The following is a 26,165-nucleotide window of genomic DNA, read 5'->3' as shown; positions in this document are numbered from 1 at the left end:
CCAATGTGGGTGTGTGGGTGGGGTAGCATCTGAAAAAACCAGAAAACTTTAAAACCCTACACAAGGACTTTTACATAATTAGCTTTTTTACATTCCCTGAACCTCAGTTTCCCCACCTTCATAATAGAACCATAACATCTTCCTTTCAGGAGAGAATGAAGGGATCAGAGTCTCAGGGACAGAAAAGGAAGACCTGGTTCCTGGAAGTCCCTGCCCTGTACTCTTCCCTCCAGGCCGACGCCCCTCGGCCCCAGGTAGGCTGGAGCCACTTCTGGTTCTTTAAAGCCCTGATGCATTAAAAAAAGGGGCTTCCCTGGTGGTGCAGTGGTTGAGAATCTGCCTGCCAACGCAGGGGACACGGGCTCGAGCCCTGGTCTGGGAAGATCCCACATGCCGTGGAGCAACAAGGCCCGTGAGCCATAATTACTGAGCCTGCGCGTCTGGAGCCTGTGCTCCGCAACAAGAGAGGCCATAATAGTGAGAGGCCCGCGCACCGCAATGAAGATTGGCCCCTGCTTGCCGCAACTAGAGAAAGCCCTCACACAGAAACGAAGACCCAACACAGCAAAAATTAAATAATAAATAAAAATCAAAAAAAAAAAGGAAAACCATTTTGTGGTATACTTTAATGATTTATATTTAACAGATCGTTCCTTTTAACACATACAAAATACAATGAAATAAAATTACTTATTCATTCCAAGTTCAGGACAGAGCATGTGTTCTTGGACTGGAACAGAGATTTGAATTTATATAATGAACGTTTTCTTCTTTCAATCCCTTCCCTGGTTATGACTCTGTAAGACCTCATGTAGAGGGAAACTTTGAGTGCCTTGGTGAATGAGAAGCTGCAACAGCCTGCCGGTGCCAGGCCCTGTTTATGTTGACTGGAAGAAAGAAAGCCAAGTTGTGCATCAAAATCTTCTGGGGAGCTTTTAAAACAGGCTGAAGCCTGTGCCCCACTCTCTAGATTCTGATTCATTTGGTCTAGAGTGGGTTCCAGGCATCTTAACACTTTTTAAAGTTCCTCAAGTGATGATAAGGTAAAACCAGGGTCAAAAAATACCGTAAATGAAAGTAGGAGAGACTGAGACAGGAATCCCTTAAAGTTTTATCAACTCATTTACAGATATTTATTAAAAGACAAACACTAGTAAAAAACGAAAACAAATGACAAAGGAACAAAAGGGAGCCAAAGGAAGCTTCAGTAAAAAGGCTCACCAAGGACAGACAGTGGTACCGCAGGGGCACCCTGGGCACCCAGCGGGCAGAGCACAGAGCATGGTGCAGGCCCAACCACGAAGAGCAATGCATCTAGTGTTTGCACACAGTTGCATAGTGGGAAGGAATCCAAAAGAATTGTGAACAGTCTGTTAAAGTTTGTCAATTCAGTTTGCAAATATCCCGTGACAGCCTCCTGACCAGGCAGTTAGGAGGTCCCCAGGGTGGATGGAGAGGCAAGCGCTGGGTCCACAACCCCTATGTTGGAGACACCAGCACTGGTCAGAGGTAACCACCATGGTGACCAGGCAGACATCACTGTACCAAGAGAGAGACAAGATTCTCAGGCCGCGACCAGGATAGCCAATCTACTGCTGTAATACAGATGCATGCACCCAGAACTATGGAAGTCAGTTTTCTGTGTCAGACCTCTAGTCAGGCTCTTATACCTGGGGACAGTGATGGAGGGGCCCCTAGGGACTTAAATAAGAGTGTTCTCTGAGAGCTGAGTTACAAAATCAATGCTTAATAGAAGAGCCGTGCTAAGGAGAATGAATGGTCCTGAAATCAGAGCAAGACAGACGGTGACATTATAGAGTAAGCAGTTATCTAGTCAGAAGGGGTGGTCATCAGCCATATGGGGGCACAGCAAACAAGGAAGGCACTGTTCCTGGGCTTGCTAAGCTCCGTACTGGGGACATGGCGCCCTGGTCAGGGGACTCAACCCAACTGTCCTCAGCCTCCGCTGCCTCCATTTTAGTGTGGCCCCCACTGTGTCTGGATTATCACAAAGCCTCCTAACTGGCCTCTCTGCTTCTGCCTTTGCTGGTCCCAGCGAGCAGCTAAGTTACCGTGTCGAAACATGAGGCGGATCGTGCTCTTTTCCCCTCAAACCCTTCATTGGCTCCCATCTCACTCAGAGTAAAAGCCAAAGTCCTCCCAACAGCCTGTAGCCTTCTATGACCTGGAGTCCCACCTCTGGGCTTCTTCTCCTCCTACTCAGCCCTGCACCACCTCTACCCCTACCCCTGACTCCCCACTCCCATCCCACACTGCCTTCCTGCTGTGCTTCAAACACGCTGGTTGTGCCCTGGCCTCGGGGCCTTTGCACTTGCTGTTGATGCTCTGGAACGTTCTTCCCCTGCGTATCCACAGGGCTCTCAAGTCCTTCAGGTCTTTACTTCAGGTTGGGAGGCCTGTCCTGACCAACCATATTTAAAATAACAAATTCTCCCACCTCTCACTACTCATTCCCCACCCCACTTTATTTTTCTCCATGCCACTTATAATCATCTAAATATCCTATATTTCACTAATACATTTGATTATTATGTCTCCCCCACTAGAATGTAAATTCATGAGGGCAGGGATTTGGGTTGGTTTTTGTTAACTGCTGTATTCCCAGTGCCTAGAACAATGCCTGGAAAATAGGCATTCAGTAAGTATTTGTTCAAACAAATGAATAAGCATCTAGGATATCTCTATTGTACCAATGGCTTCATCAAGTTTTCGAAGGTAAGCGACTCAAAGGTGTGTTGATGTTGGGGTAACTACCTTTTTCACAGCAACCTTTTGATGATGATTTGGTTTCCCACAGAGTAAAGGAGAGAGGACGCGCTGGTCAGAAGGCATGTGGTCCGGTTCCATTCAAAGTTTTCGTATTGAAGGAGTGAAAGAACCAGCATGGCAACTGGTGACTTTTTCATCTTATTTAGGGCTTCAGACTCCCAACAGCTTCCATGATGGTGAGTTCCTGGTCTTGACCTGTGAGACCCCCCCCCCCCTTGGCCACCCACTCGGAGGCTAGCTTTCCTCTTGATTCCTGGAGCTCAGCTTGTGCCTTTCAAACTCTGCCAGTTGTGTGTAGGGAGAACACACAGCCGCAGCCTGGCATATGTGGATCTGACAGTCAAAACGATGGCTGATCACAAAGGGCTGGGTAGGGAGTGACGTGCGACCGTGGGTCCTGCTGCCCAGGTGCTGATTCGAATTGGGCGGGCTGTGCGGAAGCAGGCCCGCGGCTGAGCAGAGCCGGTCCTCCTGCGGCCGACACCTCTGTTCTCCTGGATCCAGAACACAGGGCTGTCTTTGTGGAAAACAGCCCTCACAAGAAGGCCCACCGCTTGTGCTGGTGGTGCGAACGCAGAGTTTTGGCATTTCCTTTCTTTCATAAGATGCAGTTTAGTGTGATTCACAAACCTGGCGAGTCCCAGAGGTCCTCTGTTCTCCAAGCACAGTCCTAATGCACTTACTGCCCAGGCCTCGATCACTGCCGGGTCCCGGGGCGGTGAGGATGGGGGACAGGGCTGGTCCTCGGGGGGAATATCACCGCCACCTCCTCCTCAGCTCAAGCACTTGCGCCTCTGTTCTCAAATAGGAGCAACCCGAGCTGTGAGGTCAGTTGACCTGGGTTCAAATCCCAACTCTGCCTCTTGCTGGCTGTTGCGACCATCACGGAATGTCTGGAAGCCTCAGTTTCCTTGTTTGTAAAATGGTTTTGTAAGTGAGTTCTGTAGATAAAATAATATACGTAATGGCCAGTTATAGTACCATAGCTAGAGCAGAATACACACTTGAAATCTAAGTGGTAGGAAAAAGAAATCCATCTCAGCCCAGGATCCATGCATGCTTAGTTGCTAAATGTCATCACAGAAGTGACAGGGGTGCAGAGAAGGCACCAGACACAGGGATTAGAGCACTGTGGAAGGTTTCACAGGGCAGGGAGGAAGACAAAAGAGTAACCTGCACCACAGAAAACAAGACTGTGGTTTGGTCATACGTTTCTCGACAGTCTACTTTACCCATTCTGGTAACAGTGCACTTCCTAATAATGCTGTTGGATTTACAACAAGGAATAACACAGTGAAGATTGATTTGCTCACCACTGTGAGGCCACTCTTCACACGAGATTGTTCCTTCTACGTTGGGACAACCTGCTTCCGGGTCTCAAGAGGCGTTGGCACAGAGCTATATGGCTCTATCCTCCTTTGTATATCTTTTTTTTTTTGGCTAGTCCCTCTGTCAATTTTAAAATTTATCCTTAGTTATTTTTATTTTTAAAACAAAAAATACATTCAATCATTCAAATTCAAACATATGCAAAGGCATGTAAATAAAAATCTCCCTCCCACCCCTATCCCCCTGCTGCCCAGTTCTCAGAACCCAAAGCAAACAATGTTACCTTGTTACCAATTGTTCGTCTCTACTTTTAGAAATAATCCAGGCATATATAAGCAAACATAATTGTTTTCTCTTTTATTCAAAGGGCAGCATATAAAATAGTGTTCTGCCCTTTTCTTTTTGTCATGTAATTTTTCTTGGGAAAATTCTATATTGGTATCTGAAGATCTTTGGTTTTTTTTTAGATGATTGACACCTACAGTTTTTAATCCTTCAGATAACTGTGCAAAGTATCATGGGATCACCTGTCAGCATGGGTACCTAAAAAGTCAAATTTTCTTCCCATGGATTCTAGAATAGGAGCTATTAAAAAGCACCACATGTTAAGAAAACTGCCTTTTTTCCCAGGATTACAGGTTTCGCTTTCCCCATAGGTATTTTTGTTCAAATACAAGACAGCAGATGTCAATAAAATCATTATTAATTTGGTAAGCAAAAACACAATTCCAAGCTGTCTTCAGATATTCTGGTAGAGAACAACTTCCTGAACATACTGGTATTTAAACTCTTTAAGAGCAAGTGGGGAGCCTTATGGAAAAGGGCTGATCTCTGGAGAGCTGAGCCCCTGCCCACCCCAGCAGGAGAAACTTGGTGAGTCTGAGCAGTAGTGAATTAGGCTTCTAGTCAGAATATGCAAGGATGCTGTGCTAGGGTTCTGGAACCAGGAGGGGTGTTTGGACCTGAGGCCGGGCTGGATGGGGAGAGCTGGCCAAGACAGGTGCCAAGGTGAGAGCGCCATGGCTGACAGTGGGAACTCCCGCCTGACGGGGACCGGACTGTGGATTCCTTACGGCTGATGTGAAGTTCTTATTATTTAAACCCTTCATCTCATCCCTTCTCACGTAATCACAGGGGATCTTTATTGTTCTTACTCTTGCCATGCATTGGGCTCAGGGCGTTTCATATGTCATTCAATTCTTGCAGTATTTCTGAGAAGCGGATACTCTATCCCACTACAGATAGAAAACTGGCTCAGAGAGATTAAGTGACTAGCTCAAGATCACACAACGTTTGGAAGCATTGCTATCATTTATTAAGTACCTACTTCTGGAATTTTTATCACTTCCTATGGTTATTTAGAGAGGGAGTACTGCCAAATAGTTAAGGACTGTACATACTAGTTCATCTAATACTCTCTAATAAAAATCTAAGTAGGCCTATCATACAAATGAGGAAACTGAGGCTCAGAGATGGGTTGGTGAGTTGCCTGAGGTCATTCAGGGAGTAGACACGCTAGAATATGACCCCTGGCTCCAATGTGTTGCCTTTCTCACTGATATGCCGGGTCAGCTTCCCCACTATGCTCACAGAGAAGTCCAGCAACTCAGCAGTTAGTTAAGTCCTGAAAGCCATTTCCTCGAGTGACTGAAAATTTAAACCACTAGAAAAATAAGATCTGATGCATCTGACCATTTCAAACTTACAAATCATTTCCAGCTAGGCTGATGGGACCCACAGCAAAGGAATACCATACACACACCTTGTGTGTTTCTAAGCCCCTTTTCACCCAAGGAAGTTGAACTGCCTTTAATAAAACAGGCCACTTTTGGAAGCTCCATCTCTGCCATAGGAATGATGGGATTGGGACATCCTAGGGTCAGGACCAAGTAGGACGAACTCATGATCCCTAGAAAGGCTTTAGCTATGATCCAATCCTAGATTAACTGCCCACCAACTCAGAGGCCTGGGATAGAAGTGAATCCTCAGCTGGGTTTTTCCATGTTCCTGCCCCCAGACCCCTAGCATAGCGCCCTTCTGTACTCTGCCTAGAAGTCTACTCCACCCACCTCAGACTCACCAGAGCCTACCACGTGGAGAATTGTTGGTTGCTTCCACCTGTGACCAAGGGGAACTTGTCATGGCTGATTCTGACCCTGACCAAGTGGAATTAAACCTTTGACTTGACATGAGCTCCTGTGGTTTCCTTTCTTCCCTCAAACACCCTCTAAGAGAACCTCTCCTTCTCATGCCCCACCCCCTAATCCCAGGCCACAGCTGATTTGTCCAGCTTGGGTCAGATGTCCACCACTGGCCCAAGGAAACTTATGAACTGCAAGATGGCTTGGCCGTTTTAGATGTATTAGAAGGCGCTGAGAAAGCCTAGCCACAGGAAAAAAATAAAACAGACCCATAAAGAAAAGAAATTGACAAATTAAAAAGCCCCACATAGAGGGCAAGCTTAGTTCTTGTTCTTAGTTCTTAGTTCTTAGTCCCCAAAGATGGGACTTTTGGCCCCGTGTGGGGTTCGCCAGGTTCCGGTACCCACCCGTGACCCTTTACATTTTGGATCAGGCTGGTTTGAGCTGGCAGCCAACAGCATCAGTTTCCAACAGAGACAGTGTGTGAAGTGCTCTCCTTAAGTACCTACTATGCATCAGGTGCCGGACTCACGACAGCTATTATTTCAAAACATCTCACTCACAATTTATTGCTATAAGCTTAACAGTTACTGAAGTTACTAACATAAGCAGATACTCAGTGGGACCACCCAAATGGCTTATGGATTTAAATTAATCAAATTTACTACAGAATTTCATGAACAACTTATATGGCAACTGCAGATGGAAGCAAGACAGTGAACTCACTCTTCTATCTTTCTGTTTAAGTCTTTCACATTAAATAAATGCCTCCTTGACTACTGGAGAAAAAATAATTATAATATTCCATTGAAGCTGAGAAATAAAGCAACCTTTGTTTATTTTTAAAAGATAAACATGGCTGATCTGCACTAATCATAATATTTTGAAGGAAAAAAACAATATTCAACATTTTTAGCCTGTAAATAAATAGTATCCTGTTTTACTTATTCTGTTAGCCAAAGATAAGGTTGGAAATGAGAAAATTGGATAATGCTTATGGATTTAAAAGTATCAGACATGGTATTGGATTCTGAGGAAATAAAGGCATAAATGGAAAAAATGGCTTAGTAAATGAATAGAAAAAATGAACTTAGGAAAGAATGACATTTAAAAGTTTATACAATAAACTTTGCATGCTTGACTTGAGAGACTAAAACATTTTTTCAAGTCCTTAATGATGAGAACAGCAGCAAAATTCAAGACAATTAAAAATCGGCATTTAAGAATCTGCTGTATTGTTATGAATAAATCTAAGACAACTGTATCAGTGAAGCCTAAGAAAATCCCAATTATGACTCTATTCAAGCCAAGGAGCACTGACTTTCCATTTCATTTTCAAATGTGTTCCCTTATTCCAGATTTAAACTGTACCTTCAGATACAAAAGCCTAGAAGGGAAACAGGGTTCCAATGCACGGCTGTAGAACCAGTCTCGCTGCATTATACTTACAGCATATAAACGACTCTGTCTCTAATTAAAATAGCAAAGCCAAGCTCAAGTGCATGCCCTCTTGTTCTAAATACATCATATATCTGAAGTATAAATTATAGAAATAAAGACAAATAATGGCATGAAGGGCATGATAGTTTATTTTAAAAAATTGTACCACACTGATCATAATGACCAGCATACACATTATGATGGCTTTTCTCTTGGGTATTAACATTGCAGTATTTTTGTATACTGAAATGTTTCAATAGGACCAAGAACGTTAGAGATATAAAGATCTTAGATGAAAATGAACACTAATAATTCCGGTGTCCTACCCCACAGAATTAATTTAAACCCCTTATGAATCAGTGGCATTATAATGTTACATAGTTATGAAGAATGAAAGTTCTCTTCTAAATAGGCAGCATGAACTTATACTTCCTTTTTCTTTAATCTTTAGTTTTTATAATTTAAGCTATGTCCACCCTGGCCAAAGCACAATTCATACAAGACACCTCAGATAATTTCAATGCTACTATTGCAAAGTTTAGTGATTTTTACTTAAACAAACAAAAAAAATCAAACCACTGCCAAAAAAGGAGGCAAGTAAAACTGATTTTCCAATCATTTGAAAAGCATAGTGCTTATTTGTCCAATACAGACTCAAACTTAAATTAAATGCTATCATTATAATCTCCAAACTTCTGCAATAAAATTAATATTTATATATATATATATATACACACACATATATATATATATATATATACATACGCACACACATATATATATATACACACACACATATATATATATATATGGGTTTTGTTTATAGAACTGTATTTTGCAACCAACAAGAGAAAGTTATTTTTTAAAGAACAATATATTTGGTTACAGTTCCACATGTTGGTAGTAGAGACAAAGCCACATGATGTTAAATCTGGCTCTGTTACCTAAGGTATAAAATTTTGATCAAAATTATAATACTCTGATCTTAAAAATTCAACCCATGTGAGATTACTTTTTAGAGTAAATGTGCTGTTGAATAATCATTTCAATAACCTTCTCTTTGTATGACTATCTGCAAATTGACCCTTTTCTTTAATCAATGTGACTCACCAGCATTTCAAACTGACCTCTTTACTTCTATGTTACCATTTTAATACCCAGGGATTTCTGAGGCAGCATAAGTTTGACTTCATTAAAAACAGTAGATACTTTAACCTTTCAGTGACAGTTTTTAAATCTGTAAACTCAAGAATCACATTACTGAGCTCAGCAACTATAAAAACATTGAGATTTTGGCATTTCTAACCAGAATCTCTTTGTGCTTTTTAAATTAAGCTGCTTTTGAATCTTTTTGGTATTTATCAGCCATTGTATTTCCCTTATAATAATAAAAGAATATACTTAAAGTAATTTTTAAGGTTAAATGTCCTGGGGGCTTATCAATACTTAAAAACAGAAAGAAAAACAATTACTTTTTTCCGTCAGCATTTGGAATAGTAGAAATTATTTCTGGTCCCTCCGTAGATCAACCAACACTACTTTTCATCACGTATAACACTGAATTTTACAGACATCCCTGAAAAGTTTTTGATTAAGTAAACGAGTGAATCACAGTGGAGTCTCCATCAATTAACAGTGTAGATCCAGTAACAAAACAAAACAAAACAAAACAAAAATCACACTGAATGTTAAAAGAAAATCTTCAAGCTAAAAAAAAAAAAGAAAAGAAAAGAAAACCCTCCTAAGAATTAAAACCGAGTGTGTGTTGTCACTGATTCTGTGCTCGTGTCTCCAATTGATTAGACTCCTTCTCTGGGTTGTAAGACATGTTCGATGAAATCTCCACACCAAGTTTCCAGGACACTTGAGTGAAGAGGCTATGCTACTGTAGCATCTAAGGGAACAGAGTGGCACCGTTTTCTTCCCTAACAGACACCACATCCAAAGATGAGCATGCGTGTCCCTCCACTGTGCTCACCAGCATGCATCAGGAGACAGAACTTGCTGGGCAAACTGATGACAGCTGATCCTCCCACCCCGCCCCCAGCATCAACAGGAGGTTCCCAGCAGTTTGTCATTATGTGCACTGGCCTTTCACTCTTTCAGTCAGAAAAGTTGTGGTTACTTTAAAAAGGGGGTGGGGGGGGTGGAGAAATGAAAAAACCAAGAGTCTAAAGGCACAAAGTCGCATAGCTGCTCTAGTTGGAGTTTGTAAACAGAGAATAAGTTGAATTTAGGTAATCCCAATCTGTGAGAGTAAAAAGGCATCCACAGCAGGCTTTTATCCAGCCAGCTTCTTTGAGACCCTTCATGGGTTTTGAGGTCTACAAAGTATGCACTAAAATACCCATACTTCAAAAAGCAATAAGGCAAATAGTATAATCATTATTCCAAAAGTTACAATGGTAGTGTAGGCATACATAGTATAATTTAGTTACAATGTGTGGTACTGTTTCTATTATATAACCATATTAACTGCTTCTTTCCTACATAATTATATATTCAGCCGAGTTTCAGTTGAACACAAAACCATCCTTGTACCACTGCTGATAGTTGGCAATAGCTCTTTGATAGCAGTTTTTATTCTGCTGTAGAAATTATCCTTGAACTGAAAAAAAGTCCATAATCCAACCTCCAGTCATTAAACACTATCATATTTGTGAAGAGCCTCTTCCAACTTCTGCGTCACTTTTTGGAAAAATATTATTTGTTGTTGTAAGAAATGCTGCATCTGTGATTTAAAGTCTCTTACTCGAATTTGATGGAAGTGGTGAATTTCTGCCAAAGTGGCAAAAGAAATAGTGTTACAGCGATCCTGAATGCCATCAGCCTTTTGGACCTCCATCTTCCCTTCTTCCACATGTCGCCTACTCTCCTTTACTTTGGTAAGAGCTCCTGTAGTTAAAAAAAAAATTAATTAAAAAATATATATGTATCCCAGTGGTACAGCTACATAGTAAACAGAATGCTGGGCATTATAAATACTTGCCTGAACTATTTTCAAGTCCTTTGGCATTTAAAGGGTTGACTATAATCACTTATTAAAAAAGAAGAACTCTGGTAAAGTTTCTGAAAACACCTCCATTGCTGCAACTTCACTTATCAAAACCAGCTTTTGCCATTGACCAAGTAGCTATAGCATGTTTCATCTCTTCCAGGCAGAGATACTATAAACGACAGATAACAAACTGCAAGGAATTGTCCCTAAAAAGACAAACTAAGAAACTCTGCAGTTTTTACATTCTTAAGAGAAAAGGTGTGACACCATTATATATGCATATATTAAGAGAGACATTTATAAAGGGGAGAATACTGCATGCTTGCCTGCTTCTGACTCTACATTCTATCAGGAGACCCATACCTGCAGCATAATGGCCCTGTGAAGTAAAAATTTGCCTCCTTTTCCTTTTTTTTTCTCTTGGCCATGTGACATGCGGGATCTTAGTTCTCCAACCAGGGATCAAACCCGTGCTCCCTGCAGTGGAAGCTCAGAGTCCTAACCACTGGACCGCCAGGGAAGTCCCTCGCCTCCTTTTCTTTAGGAGCTGTAAAGATCAGTGAGTTATGAGCCTGCCCTAGTGATGATCTGGGAAAGAAGCCAGAGGGTGTCATAGCCTCCAGTCAAGAAATGTCCCCAGAGGGTGTGTGCAAGGAGGAGGGAAGAGGACGATCTCTGTGGCAGACGCCATATGAGGACAGACCCTCCCCTAGAAGCATAGTCATATGAAAACACAAAAGGCTGAGGATGCTTAGGGGGTAGGAAAAATAAAGACTATTCATGGGTTCGTAAAAATGATAAAGTTCAGATCACTTGAGCACAGTCAGCTCAAGAATGCAGAATACCTGACTCCACATGGCACCCATTCTACTAAACCATGATGAAAGACAAGAGACAAACGTCTAGGACACCTGGCTTGGTGGTCTGCGGACATGGTGATGCTACAGGGGGGAAAGGTAGCCTGTTTAGAAGGCAGTGGGGAAGCTGAGCAACTATGTTGTGGAAATGTTCAGTTTTAGCTAATGGTGAAATATACAGGGGAAAAGCCCTATATCTAAATTTCTTCAAATCTACAAAATAACATAGAGTAAACCTAGTATTAAATACAACGCTTAGAGGTTAAACAGCGTCCTTTTTTTTTTTTTTTTGGGCACAGCTCAAAGACCTGAGAAATTAAAACCCACTGACAACAAATGTTATAGCTACGTATGTATGTATGTATGTATGTATGTATATTTTCATTTATTTATTCTAAAGAAGATCTTTACCTGAAAAGCAGGAGAGCCCTGGAGCAGAGAGAATACCCTGCTTCCCCTGTGACCACACAGAGGAGATGCCGTTCATGTTGGCACAGCTACAGGAAGACCCCTGACCCATTCCCCTAAGAAGCCATCTCCCTGAAAATACAGCCCTGTTAACATTTTCCCCATGGCAGATGGGACTCGGGAAGCAGTGAAACCTGCCTGCTTGTGGTCTCATACTAAACAGAGAAAGAGCGCTCCCCATCAGAGAGAGAAAATAATTTTTTGTAGCAAACTTATGTTCATTATATTTGTACAAGTGTCCTGTCCCAGTTTATATGTAAAAATTGAAGTTGAAGAGACCAGGAAAGCATGAGACAGAAAACTAAAAAAGAAAAGAAAAATATTTCAAAAAGATGGCTGAGAATATGAAATGTATGTTTCAAATGGTTGAGAGCGAGAACAAGAAGTCAAGAGAGGCAAGTCTCAGGAGATCTGACTGTTCATGTGATTCGGGGCTGAGGTGCCAGGCCCACCGTGTGAACACAGAGGACAGGCGCCGGAGCCCTGCCCCCGCAGACCCCCGGGCAGCTGTGCAGCAGCTGTGGCCTGCCCTGCGAATATGCTGCAGGTATTACTTGTTCTACTTACTAGAGTCCAGCACAGAGGAGCTCGGAAACCTGGCCCTGAGCTGTGCCAATGTCAACGAACCTGCAGCTTGCCAGACTCCAGATGAGATCACCATATTCTCAGAAATGACATTCTATTACACAGAACTGCAGACTGCAGACGTGCATCCGTAAAACCAACTTAAAAATGAACAAGACTGAAGTTTTCACAACTTGAATCACATCGGCATACATTTTCAAAACTCCTGGACACAGTACAAGTATTAAATCTCTCCAAGGGGTCTTCCCTGGTGGCACAGTGGTTGAGAATCTGCCTGCCAATGCAGGGGACACGGGTTCGAGCCCTGGTCTGGGAAGATCCCACATGCCGCGGAGCAACTAGGCCCGTACCCCACAATTGCTGAGCCTGCGCGTCTGGAGCCTGTGCTCCGCAACTAGAGAGGCCGCGACAGTGAGAGGCCCGCGCACCGCGATGAAGAGTGGCCCCCGCTTGCCGCAACTGGAGAAAGCCCTCGCACAGAAACGAAGACCCAACACAGCCATAAATAAATAAATGAATAAATAAATAAACCCAAAAGTTAAAAAAAAAAAAAATCTCTCCAAGGCCTGAATGCCTTTTGGCATTTGACACCTTTAAGCTTTCTGAGTGTACATACTAAAGGAGCCGAGAATCTAAGACTCACTTTTCTCCCAACTGTAAGTTTCTTTACTAAATAACACAGAGCCCCAAACAGTTGGGCTCTGGGGCTAGAATCTCAGCTTGTTTACCAACATTTATGGAAGGTCTAACGTGTAGAGCACAGAGCTGGCACACGGGGGACTCACAAGAAACGTTCAAGTCCCCACCCTCCAGAAGCTCTCGAGGAAACCACCTCGCAAAGCACACTGAGGACAGGCACACAACCATGACATGAAGTGAAACAGGACCACAAAGCACAGAATTCTGCACAGGAGCTGAATATGGCTTTCTCCAAGATAACGTGATTGTGTCACAAGGGAAAATGCTCGGAGGGCCTGCTACGTGCCAGGCAGTGCTGAGGACAAAGGGGGGAGGAGGGGGCAGAGGCAGGCAACAGGCGTAGATAACAGTAAATGGTAGCGGCCAAAAATAGTCACAATATAGGCGAGGCACTTTCCGTGTACCAACTCTAACCCCGCTGCTACTTTGCAACAGACATTACTGCTATTTTATGACAAGGGAACTGAGAAAGCCACCCAACCTCTTTGAGCCTCAAAGTCAACGGTAACCCAGAGAGAGGCAGAGGAGATGGGATCTGAGTGCACAATGACTTCAAAGCAAACACTACAAATATTCAGAAAAGAAACTGGAGCCTGAATAGGCAAAAAAGCAAGGTGGGCGCCGGTGGGCAGGGTGCAGGGGATAAGGGCTGGGCCACTGGGGATCAGCTGTCCCCTCTCCTCCCCTTGACCCCAGGCCTCCCCACCCCCTGCCCCAGAGCTGGGGCTCCCGCACTGCCCTTCTCCCTTCCCACCGTCCTTGCAGGTCCCGGACTTTTATTCTGACATGCAAGTCAGAAGACCTTGTGAGTATGTAAAATAAACCAAATAGGTTTTGAAAATTTCCCTCTGGAATCTTACGAACCTCATTCAATTCACTAATTGTACCTGCAAAGCCTTTTAATATTTATAAGATGTCTGATTTTAATATTTATAAGATGTCTGATTTTCTTATCTTTGTAGCATATGATTAGGATGCCACAAAACAAAACATCGAAAAAGCAGCACATATTTCATTATTTTGAAAATGTAAGCTCAGACTTACATGGGGCAGGGGGGCCTCTCTTCCCATGCGCCCCACCCCCCACCCGGGACTTAGATCCTACTGGAAAATTATATAAATTAAGAACTACCACCAAAAATAGTAACATACAATCCCTGGATGGGCTTTGCCTTTGTTTGCTCTAGTGCAGTTGGACATCCCAGCAAAAAATTACTTTATTTTGCAAACTAGGAAGGACAGAAAAAAACACTGAGGAGAGTAAGCACCCAAAGGCCAATTTCACTTGGAATTTTGGTTTAACGCACTTAATGCAATTCAAATCCATTAGCAGGATGCATCGGGATTGCAAGTAGCAAGGAAATAGGAGGAGATATAAGATTTTTTTTTTAAAAAGAGACATACTTCCTATTTTAGGGACTATTTTTTGATGTGACAAGATTTACATGCCTGAAACCATTAAAACTCTATACAAGGCAGCATATGTATTAAACAGCATTCTATAAATGTACAAACTCTGGTAGAAGAGTGAGTGCTAGGTGTAATCAAGGAAGATCATGTCTCCACAAAACGGGACCCACAAATTTAGAGCAAGTTTTAAAACAACAACAGCAACAACCTCTTTTAACTAAAATGTAACTAAACTGATTTTCCCCCAGATCCACCTCCAGAAGAAAAATGATAACAATAAAACAGGCTGATAGCAGTATACTTTTTTTTTGGGGGGGGGCTGCACTGGGTCTTTGTTGCTGTGTGCGGGCTTTCTCTAGTTGTGGCGAGCAGGGGCAACTCTTCATTGCGGTACGCGGGCTTCTCCTTGCGGTGGCTTCTCTTGTTGAGGAGCACGGGCTCTAGGCGCGCGGGCTTCAGTAGTTGTGGCTCGCGGGCTCTAGAGCACAGGCTCAGTAGTTGTGGCGCACGGGCTTAGTTGCTCCATGGCATGTGGGATCTTCCTGGACCAGGGCTCGAACCTGTGTCCCCTGCATTGGCAGGTGGATTCTTAACCACTGTGCCACCAGGGAAGTCCCAGCAATATACTTTTTGAAAAATCATAAGAGTTCCTGAGTTGAGACAGCAGTCCAGTTCTTCTCTAAGCAGCTGGCTGTTAAAGTTCAGGATGACAACCCCAAAGACCTTCAACACCAAACCCCCCAAAAAGAAAGTTATCTTTTGTAAAATATTATTCAAAGTTTAAAAAATTATTTCCTTTAAGAAGAAAACCATTTTGCTTTTAAATATTCATCTTACAATCCTCTGGTTAGTTCTTCCTATACATTTTAACAAACACTAAGAGTTTAGTGTGTTTGCTTTCTTATGAGAAAGATAAAGTCAAGTCATTCAGTAAGCTAATTATGGAAGTTAATTAACTGGTTTACCGTCTGAGAGTAAACAGGAAAAAAAAAAGTGGCATCCTTTAAACAGCTCAAGCTATCCATCTGAACAAATAGCATGGGTGTTTAAACACTTGGGGATTGACAAACAGAACTATTGGGTTGGTCAAAAAGTTCATTTGGGTTTTCGGTAACATCTTAAAGAAAAACCCAAACAAACTTTTTGGCCAATCCAGTACTTTCTGGAGTTTCCCTGAAGCTTCTCTCTTAACCTACTGAATTTCTAAATTCTGGGTTCTCTCAAGATCAAAGTGGGTACATATTTTTCCAATAGAAATTATATTACAAACATTGGTTAGATGTAAGAAAAACAGTTTAAGTAATAGAACTAGCACTTGGGTTTTGTCACAAATGGCATATTCTCGCAGTTTGCCGTTTCTCAAACTGGGAATTATCTGTACACACTTCTACGCTTCACATATTTTCATACTTAAAATATTAAGTATCACAAGGAAGGCAGAGACAGCCACATTTCCAATCAGGTTTAGCTTCTAAGGAGTGAGAGTTGGAGAAAGAAAACTACTGGAGCAGAGTTAGATCACTACAGACTTGCTACTTCTAGGATAGCTTGAAAAATTAATTTGTAGCTTAAGAAACAACTGCAGAGGTACAATGTAACCAGCTGTAGAGTTGTAACAAAGCATTACAGCATATTTTTAAGTATTCTCTCAGCCGTACTGCATTTTTTACCAAACCCAAGAGGAGTGGAAATAAAAGCTAAAACCATGGCCCAGAATCTCAAGAGCAAAGGGAACACACATTTTTATCATGCAATCAATAAAAAAACAGGCAAGGGTTTTCAAAACCTGTACTTTTTAGGTGGCTAATTTAGAAGGTATCTATCCCCTGCCACGCCTCTCCTCTCATAAACATCACATTGCTATCTTGCTTTCATAACAGAAAAGGAAAATCAGAGAATTAAGGGAGAGAAATGATAAAATAAAGCCTAAGGTGAAAAGTAGTTGCTGTTGTATTAAACAGAAGACCCCATAACACTTATGGTTAGGGCAGTGGTTTTAAAATGAAAGAAAATTAATGTCAAACAGGTAGCTAGCGGGAAGCAGCCACACAGCACAGGGAGATCAGCTTGGTGCTCTGTGACCACCTAGAGGGGTGGGATAGGGAGGGTGGGAGGGAGATGCAAGAGGGAGGAGATATGGGGATATATGTATATGTATAGCTGATTCACTTTGTTATACAGCAGAAACTAACACACCCTTGTAAAGCAATTATACTCCAATAAAGATGTTAAAAAAAAATGAAAGAAAATTAAAAATAGGAGGGATCAGAGGGAAACACATTTTAGAATGGGAGCCTAAGTACATAACTGTAAAACTGTCTCTTGGGCTAAAAGACAGACATTATATGGAATAATATTTGAGCAAAATAAGATTTTACTATGAAAAGAAAATGGTGGAGGCAAGTATTAAATTCTGACATTAAATAAGAAGGGGCTGACAACACAGAGCAGTATTATATCCTTCATTTAAAAAAAAACAATAACAAGACAAAATAACAAGAAGGTAACACATGAAAAATGGCGCAGCCTCCCCAAGTTACACAACTGAAAATAAACTCTTAAAGTGTATTTGAAGTACGGGAAAAAGTATTAATGAAAGTGGGGCAATATATTTCCACCACACCCATGACCGCGCTCCCAAACAGGCAAAAGCAATCCAGCTCCCGTTCAGGACACCGGGCTGAGCTGGACACATTTCAGGGGTTTCTTCCTCAGAGGGCGGCAGAAAGGAACACAAAGACAGCCCCTCCTAAAAAGGCTTACAGGCTGAGAGGGAACCTTCCGCTGAGCACACAATCTAATTACTAAATCAGCTGGACAAGTTATTAAAATTTCTCCACAGGATAGAAGGTTCACCCAGGAGCTGATCACCCTAAGCCTTTATTCCAAAGGGTGGGGCAGGAACCCTGAGGACTTCCTTCTCATCCATCACTCTGTCCTGGCAAGGCACCCACTGGGGAAGCCGGGAGAGCTGATTCGTCGGTGAGAAGGGCAGAGTTGGGTCCCAGATTTTTTTTTAAATGCACTGTAAGGGCTTTAGATGAGTTTTTGGCACAGTTTTCTCAGTCCCTCTAACGAGAGGCTAAGTGACTTGTCCAAAGCCCCACAGCTAACTCCTGGCAAAGAACCCACCCTTCCTCCCTGCCTGCCTGCCCTGCCACTTCCCACTTAACATTCCAGGCAGGGCCTCTGTTCCACTCTGTTGAAAAGGGTCCTTCCCTTTCCACGTTTGCAGAGGTAAAAGGAAAACTAAACCAGTATTTCAGCTTTGCTTTAGGACCTGCTATTAACAAAATCTCCCAGACTCCTTTGGCATTCTTAGCTGACTCTATACATGCAAAATTCCTAACAGGTTCATCTTTATACTTATGGCAATTGCCCAGTCTCAGGGAAAGGCACTTTGCCTGCTTCACCATCACCAAACCCAGCAGAACTCATGTCCTAAATTCACTCCCAGACCTCTCCTACCATGCGCTTGGTATCTTACAATGTGAGCACAGTTTTAAAGCATGCTCAGGCTGGAGCGAGCATCCTGCTTCATAATCCGCATGCACTCAATTTCAGAGGAATATTACACATGTTTGTGGTGAACATAAAAACATAAAGAAATCAATCCTATGACAAAGTTCATTAATATTATAACCTTAAAGGGCTCAAACTCAAACAAGCTCATTTTATAGATTAATTACAATCCAGGAAGTCAGCAGCATTTTTTCTTTCTTTTTTTTTTTTTTTAATTAATTTATTTATTTATTGGCTGCGTTGGGTCTTCGTTGCTGCGCACAGGCTTTCTCCAGTTGCAGCGAGCGGGGGCTACTCTTCGTCGTGGCGCGCAGGCTTCTCATTGCAGTGGCCTCTTGCTGTGGAGCATGGGCTTTAGGTGCGCAGGCTTCAGTAGTTGTGGCTCGCGGGTTCTAGAGCGCAGGCTCAGTAGTTGTGGAGCACGGGCTTAGTTGCTCTGTGGCATGTGGGATCTTCCCGGACCAGGGCTCGAACCCGCGTCCCCTGCATTGGCAGGCGGATTCTTAACCACTGTGCCACCAGGGAAGTCCCAGCACCATTTTCAAAAGCATCACGTTATTTACACAGCATGCCATTAAATTATGTACATCAGTAAAACTGTTTAGGAAGCATTTTATTGCCATTTTGGTTTTTCTAAAATGAGAGCAGTGAAGCTCTGGTGTCACCTAGTCAATTAGCACATTTTAAGAACCCACTACCAGCTGAACTAAAGCACATTAGCAAATACAGTCACACTACATTAAACTCTGCTGTATCGTTTCCTTCTGATTTGCAGAGAGAAAGCACTTTCCTGGCAACTTCTGACCCAGCAAAACTAGACGGGGGCGAAAAACCAATGCAGTGCCTCAGGCATTTTAACCAGGGAGGCCCTAAATTCAGCTGAAGAAGTTGTCCAGCTTCCTTTCAGTTTCCCTGGTTAAGGCCCTCTCCTCCACCTCCCTCAGGCCCCCCCAGGGCTTGCTGGCTGCTCCAAAGGCTCTCAACCCACCAGTTTCTGCACCTGAACTTTGCCTTCCTTTCTTCAACCAACTCTCTTATTCTCAGTATGCTTTGTCCCTCCTCAGACCAATTATATAAAAGGCCCAGTCACTAAGCAACAGGGATCCAAAGGCTACATTTTCTCCCTTAAAAAAAAAAAAAAAAGCATTTTATTTAATTTTGAAATCATGAATGTGCCAGAAACATTAGCTAGATTTTCTGTCTTCCCAAGACCCTGTCCCAGAAAACCCAGGTCTTGGTGTGAGGGACAGAACAGGAGACAGGCTGAAGGGCACAGGGACAGCTGCACAGAAGTTGCCCAAGACTCGACTAGACCTGTTTTTCTTCATTCCCTCGTATGCGTAAAATGTTGAAAGAGAATGCTAATTTGGTCAACGTGGCCTACTTTGCTCTTATCCTCTCATCACTGGTACCCACCCCTCTGGGTCCCTGCTAACTCCCCATTACCTCTTTCCCCTCCCCTTTCCTTCCTTCTTTTGGTCTCCACCCACCCACTTGTTGATTCCTCCTTGATTCCCCTCTCTGCTCCAATATTTACTTTTTGATTTTTTTTTTTTTTTTAGTAAAATGGCTCAAAAGACAAAGGCTGACATGCACGCAACAGAGACAGGACGGCCGTCCATCCAGGCAAAACAGTCCCACGTGAGCACCTGCTCTATGCAAAAGCTGTGGTCTGCACCTCACGGGTCTCATTTTCTTCTCTCAGAGGTGGCCAGGAAACTTAGACAAGGTAAGCAACTTTATGAGGTGTCAGCTGCACATGAACCTGGGCTGCCCAACTTCCCAGCCCAAGCAGTTCCCTGTACCTGCCCGACGGGGACTGCCTCCTCCCTGAGGTCGCAAAGTCCCATGGACCAGCCCCGGTACACAGCACGCCTCGCCAAGCCCTCCAGAAGCCTCATCTCAGGGAGAGGCAACCCCTGACCTGCCTCCAGGCCCTCAAAATTCTATTCCTGAATCACATCCTACTAAGTGGGCTCCAGGTTTGGACCACATTAATAAACTCTGGAGGGCACGAATAGTACTACTGAACTCAAGTCAGTGACGGCAATTTTTTGAAGGGATTGAGTGTCCTTAGAGCCAAGAACTATCAAAATGCAGATAAAATTAATTTAAAATTCACTTTCAATTCGCAAAGAGAACTTTTGAGTCATTTTAAAAGGAGGGAAGAGGGTCTCGGGACAAGGATAATAAATTGCAAAAAGCAGTAACAACAAAAACCTGGTTGCTTGATAATGAAAAAATTAATCATTTAAAGAACTCAAGCCTCTGAGCTTGGTTTGGTCCTGAAGGTACAAGAAGAAGTCGTTTGTTCTAGGTAAAAGCCTTATTATATCCTAATTAAGCAGTCCTTATAGCTTCATTCAGCAATCACCAAAAGTGTAAGGGCAGAATGACATTTACTATGAACGAAAGCATTCACTTGAGCATACCACATCTTAAAACATTTGATTACTTTTACTCACTATGTACATACATTCACACAGCTCACCTTGTTCCAAAAATGAAGAGGGAAATCATGTGATTACATCTCTTGTGGCTCATTTGGTAAAATAAGCTTTTCATCGCTAGGAAATTTTACATATAATAAATGCTCTTATGTTTCAGCTGATATTGAATATTAAATCTGTGATAAAGATACTAGGGTGATAGATTCAAGAGAATTCTGTAAAACAGTGTCTTTATTTCAGCAGCGTCTGGATACAATGGTGAAAATGTTGATTTGCCTGTGGCCAAGCAAATATAGATAAAGACTTTAAAATCTGAGAATAGGAAAAGCATGTATCATTTTTTTTCTTAAAGATTGTATACCCACAAAATCATAATAAAATAAGGTAGAAAGGATATCCTTGATAATCATAACATACAATAAAACTTGAAAAAACAACTGATGTTGTAAAACAGAATCCATATAATGGTTTAAATTCAGAGAATACAGTTGATGACTGAGGTCCATTGTTCATAGTTCCTAATTTCCTAATTCTTTTGTTTCCTGATATACATGCATGAATACTGGTCTGTACAAATAAAGTGGCATTAGGTATGTTCGCAAGCTGCCAGCACTTTGAATTTAAATGACCTTTGACATACAACAAAACATACCTGTACCTAAGAGAAAAGTGAACTTTGGAAACTACCTTTAACCAAAGGTAAACCTTAGTTTCTTTTTTTCTAGGAAGATAAAGGGAGGTCCAAGCTAAAATAAATCTAATAGAAGCTGCTAAACAGATAGGCCCCTCTATATGGGGCAGGAAGAGAGTGAGGTGGCACCGGCCCTTTAGAATGGAAACCAGGGAGATGTGAGCTACACGCCCAAAGCCAGGATCCTTGATGGCCACGACTGCTTCTCAGAGGGCTGCAGTTCGTACTACAGTTAGAGTAATATTTTCAAAGAATCTTTCTTTCCAGTATTCTTCTCAAATAATGTCTAGTTTTTAACTTTAGAATTGTAATTGTAAACCCTGGTGTTAACCAACTGCTATTTAAGCTATGGTGCTACCAGCGGTGAGCAGCCAGCCCAGCATCAATCGCTTTCCTTAGTGCCGTCTGCTGTGGCCCTTATGACTGGAACTTCACATGGCTTTATAATCACTAAGCTTTGGAGACAATTTCTAAATCAGCTGTTGTAAACTTAGGAACACTCTTGACCCTGGGGTTTTCCTGCTTCCTGACACTGGCAGGGACCAGGTTTCCACTGGCTCTGAGTCTTTACTCTGGCCGCATCTGGACTTCCTGAACTAGTCGTAAATAACCAGCTGAAGCCAAAACAAAGCAGCTAGAAATATGTCATTTTAAGATAGACATGAAATACAACTCAAAAAGCATGAAAACTTATAGATTACCCATGTTGCCATTTACTAGTTTTTAAAGATGTCTCACTGCGGGCAATAGGTGGGCTTTTGTGAAAATCACAGATGTCAATATAACTAAGTAGAATAAAAAAAAAAAACCCAGAAAATAGGATTTCTAAGACTCCCTTCAGCCCCATTCCTTCTCTTTCCCTCTAATCCTTCTCCTTTTCTTAACCTGCCTATTTCTATTCCTGGCATCACTACTTTCTGTCACCCAAACGTAAAACTTCAAAGGTAACTCTAGACTCCTCAAGAGAGCCACCCCTCACCCAGCCCTACCACTCTCCCTGGCAGGTGTCTCCAGTTCACCTGCTCTTCCAAAGCCCGCCTCGAGCCTGGTCTACTAATCAGCCTCCGCCGGCCTGTACTCAGCCCACAGGAGCAGCTTCTTGGGGACCAGGCTGCACTGGGTGAGGGATGCCCCCAAGGGCTCACAGTTAGGTTTCTGTGGCTCACTTCCAGTCTGCGAAGTGGGGACAAAGAGAGAATATACCTCAAAATCTCCCATGAGGTGTAAATGGATATAATGCATATAAAATGTGAAGCATCATGCCTGGCACACAGAAAGCCCCCAAAGGATGTTCCCTACTTTTATCACAATTCCGATGTCACTCTTCAGTTTCAAACCTTTAGTGGCTGTTGACTGCCTACAGGATAAAACTCAATTTTCTAGCAGACGTACTACTTACTGTAGCGTAAAGAGTACTGACCCAGGTCAAGGCAAAAAGTGAACTCAAATGCTGTCTCCTTATTAGCTGTGTAATCCTGGAAATCATTTTACGTCCCCAAGCCTCAGCTCCCACAGGTACCCAGCGGGGGAGTTAACAGCTGTGCTGGGTTCAATAGTATCTCCCCCCCAAGAAAATTCACATCCACCTGGAAACTGTGACTGTGACCTTATTTGGAAACAGGGTCTTTGCACATGTAATTAGTTTAGGTGAGGTTGTACTGCGTTAGCATGGGCCCTAAATCCGACGTGATTAGCATCCTTAAAAGAAAAGGAGACAAAGGGACACACAGGGAGAACGCCAGGTGAAGACGGAGGCAGACTGGAGCCAAGAACAGCAAGGAGTGCCGGCAACCACCAGAAGCTGGAAGGAGCCTCCCCTAGAGCCTTTGGAGGGAGTGTGGCCCTGCCGACACCTTCATTTTGGACTTCTAGGCTCCAGAACTGTGTGTGAGAGAATAAATTTCTACTTTTTTTAAGCCACCCGGTTTGTGGTAACTTGTTTCAGCAGTCCTGGTAAACGAATACAACAGCTAATGGTTAATGCTTAAAGACATTTGCCATAGAAAGTGGTTATTCCACGGTCCACACAAAGAAACTGAGGCTGAGAGAAGCTGCTGGTGGGAACTCAGCCCCACGTAGCTGTGGGTCCAGGCTCACAGCCACCCTGCTGCCGTACCCACTCCTGAACAGAAGTAGACACAGTGGATGTGACTGCCCGCGACACTGCTGCTCACATAGCAAACAGTCAAAACTGCGGGCAACAGCTACACAGGCACCAGCTCCCTAACCTGCTGGACCTCCAAGTCAAGGGTCTGCAAACATTTTCTTTAAGGGTCAGATAGTAAATATTTGATGCTTTGCAAGACGAGGCAAAATCGAGGCCTATATAACCATTAAAAATGGAACCTTTAAAAAATGTAAAAAGCACCCTTCGCTCAAGTGCTATAAACAAACAGGCACCTGGGTGGGTTGGACCCGCAGGCTGTAGTCTGCAGACCCCTGCTCCAGCTCCAAGCATCTCCACTGATAGCTCCACAGGCCCTAGTGTGCAGGTCATTTTACGCTCCTTCCTGTTCCTTGCCCCACTCCTGTTGGCAAACAGCCCCTTCTGTCTCCTCCTCCCCACTGCCACAGACACTGCCTCAGTTTGGGATTGCACCATGTCTTGCCTGAATCATTGCAAGAACTCCCCATCTTGCCCCACCCTGAGCCACCCTTCACACCTGTCTCCAGGACCTGCGCATCTGAAGTGCAGGCCCGACCACATCAATACCCTTGTCTGATTTTCTATGATGCTCCCCCCATCACCTCCAGCAGCACATCAAAATCACGTGAGGACCTTTCTTAAGAACATCAATGTCTAGGCCACACATTCCTGACATTCAGATTCAACAGATCCAGGGTGGGGCCCATGTACAGCTGCAACCACTCCAAGGCTCACTGTGTGAGGCACCCAGAATTTAATCCCTGATTTTTGTACATACGGTTCCCTCTGCCCAGAATGCCCTTCCCTGCTCTGCCTACCAGGCAAACTTCCAACTGCTTTTCAAAACTCTTCTTAGACTGAGACTGGGAGAAGCCACCCTTGAACTCTCCCGTTCACTCCGCATAGTTAATCGTGTCTCCTCTGTCCTACTTTACACCATGGCACGTGCCCACGACTGCATGAGTCACGCTGTACAGTGACAGCTAACTCACCCTGTCAGCCTCCCGCACAGACCTGAGCCCTGGGCTTGCAGCGTATCAGCTTTCATATGCTTATCAAAGCTATCCTAAAGCATTCCCAAGATCAACCATGCACCTTCCATCAATGTTCCCCCAAAAGTCAAAATACAATTATCTTTCAAAGGGAAAACCAGTGCTACCACCCAAACCTCTAACACAAACGACAGCAACTCTCCATCCTCTGGACTCCCACGCACTCTTATTATACAGGCACTAAGTGAGATCTACCTCCTATTTCAACTTTCTGCACACACATCCTCCCTCCCTCATGGAACTGCATCTTCCCTGAGGGCAAGTACCTCCTGCTCAGCACCTCAGTACTTTGTATATCCAAGTCACTCAACAGGGTGAATGCACCCACTCTGGATCATACGCTTCGAATGAAGCAAAAGGGACCCCAGTAAAAGTATTATCATGAAGGCTTACCGAAGAGGAAAGAAGTATAGGATATACAAGTTTAAACATCAGGAATCAATATAAAGTGAAACCTGAGGTACATAATATTAATTTTTCTGGCACATAAAGCATTTTCAAACTTCCTCCCCGCTGCCCCAATGAATTTTGGAAAGTCATTTCGTAGATACTTAAGTCTAAGACTTTTAAATCGCTCACATGTTAATGACCTCACCCATAAACCATATCCAGATCCTATCTTTATTTCCTGTACACTTTTAAACCCTGTTATCCATCATCACATAAATTGAAAAACAAAAACATTCTATGAATCACAGAAGAAATCTATTTCAAAATCAACCAAAAAATACTTACAGGAGTGCCTACTTCATTAATTCAACAAGCATTCATTAAGTACTTACTATGCACGCACAAAACGGTGGAACTTCATACCAGAGGAACATAAAAACTCTGACCCCCCAAACACTAACCAAGCAATGTATCGTCTCTGGCACACCAGTCAGTGTTCCATCAGCGATGGTGACTTGGAAAAGGGCTGGGATACTCCAAGGAAGAGAACTCGACCTGAGGCTTGACTGTGCATGTGCTGGGTGGGGTAGATGTGGAACAGAACGCAGGAGCCTGTCAGTCTCAAAGCATTACACTCAGGTCCTGACGGCCCATCCCCACCTCTGTGCCACTCACGGCCTTCCTCATCTCAGCTGACGGAAACTCCATTCTCAGTGTTGGTGAAGCCAAAAACCAGTCACCCTTGATGACTCCTCTTCCTCTCAGGTGCCACATCTGATCCCTTAGGAAAACCTGCAGATTCTATCTCCAAAACATACCTAGAGTGGGACCCCTCCTCACTGTCTCATCATCTCTCACCTGGATTATTAGATTATTGGCTCCCTGCTCCTACCTTTGACCCCCTCCCCCCTCCCCCTTCTATTCTCAACACACCAACTGGACTAGGTCTCTTCCAAGGTCTACTGGTACATCATTCCTTCGCTCAACACCTGCAATGGCTCCCTTCTCACTTGAGCTTTTACTCCAAATCCTGACAATGACCTCTAAAGCCTTATAAGCCAAACCTTCTGGGACCTCATCTCCTACTCAGACCCTCTTAGCTCCAAGTACCTGGCCTCCTCCTGCCTGGCCAGCACACACCCATGCCAACGCCTTTGCTCTAGCTGTATCTTCTGCCTGAGAAGCTCTGCCCCATAC

The 26,165-nt window shown here is 43.3% G+C and overlaps 1 protein-coding gene across 9 annotated transcripts in view; it reads right to left on the bottom strand.

Annotated features, from left to right (window-relative positions):
- SNX18 (sorting nexin 18) overlaps positions 1–26,165 on the bottom strand; it is a 96,673-nt gene that overhangs the window by 61,415 nt on the left and 9,093 nt on the right. The window contains exons 2-4 of one of the 9 annotated variants that reach the window (XR_014241846.1): positions 20,731–20,965; positions 19,240–19,363; positions 16,855–18,722 (exon numbers count right to left, since the gene is read on the bottom strand). The exons of 4 other annotated variants lie outside the window; for them this stretch is intronic. Coding sequence is in view for 2 of the 5 variants with exons in the window: in XM_082382315.1 (XP_082238441.1) it covers positions 10,342–10,595 (254 nt within the window). In the remaining 3 variants the exon portion in view is untranslated. Of the gene's footprint in view, positions 1–594; positions 3,732–7,831; positions 10,596–16,854; positions 18,723–19,239; positions 19,364–20,730; positions 20,966–26,165 lie in introns of those variants that run through there. 4 more of the 9 variants (XR_014241844.1, XR_014241845.1, XM_082382316.1 and 1 more) reach the window with 4 other exon arrangements.

The sequence above is a fragment of the Balaenoptera borealis genome (genome assembly GCF_965194805.1).
Source record: "Balaenoptera borealis genome assembly, chromosome: 2".
In the NCBI taxonomy this organism is placed as follows: domain Eukaryota; kingdom Metazoa; phylum Chordata; class Mammalia; order Artiodactyla; family Balaenopteridae; genus Balaenoptera; species Balaenoptera borealis.
The sequence above is the reverse complement of the archived record's forward strand: the minus strand, read 5'-3'. Positions and strand labels throughout refer to the sequence as shown.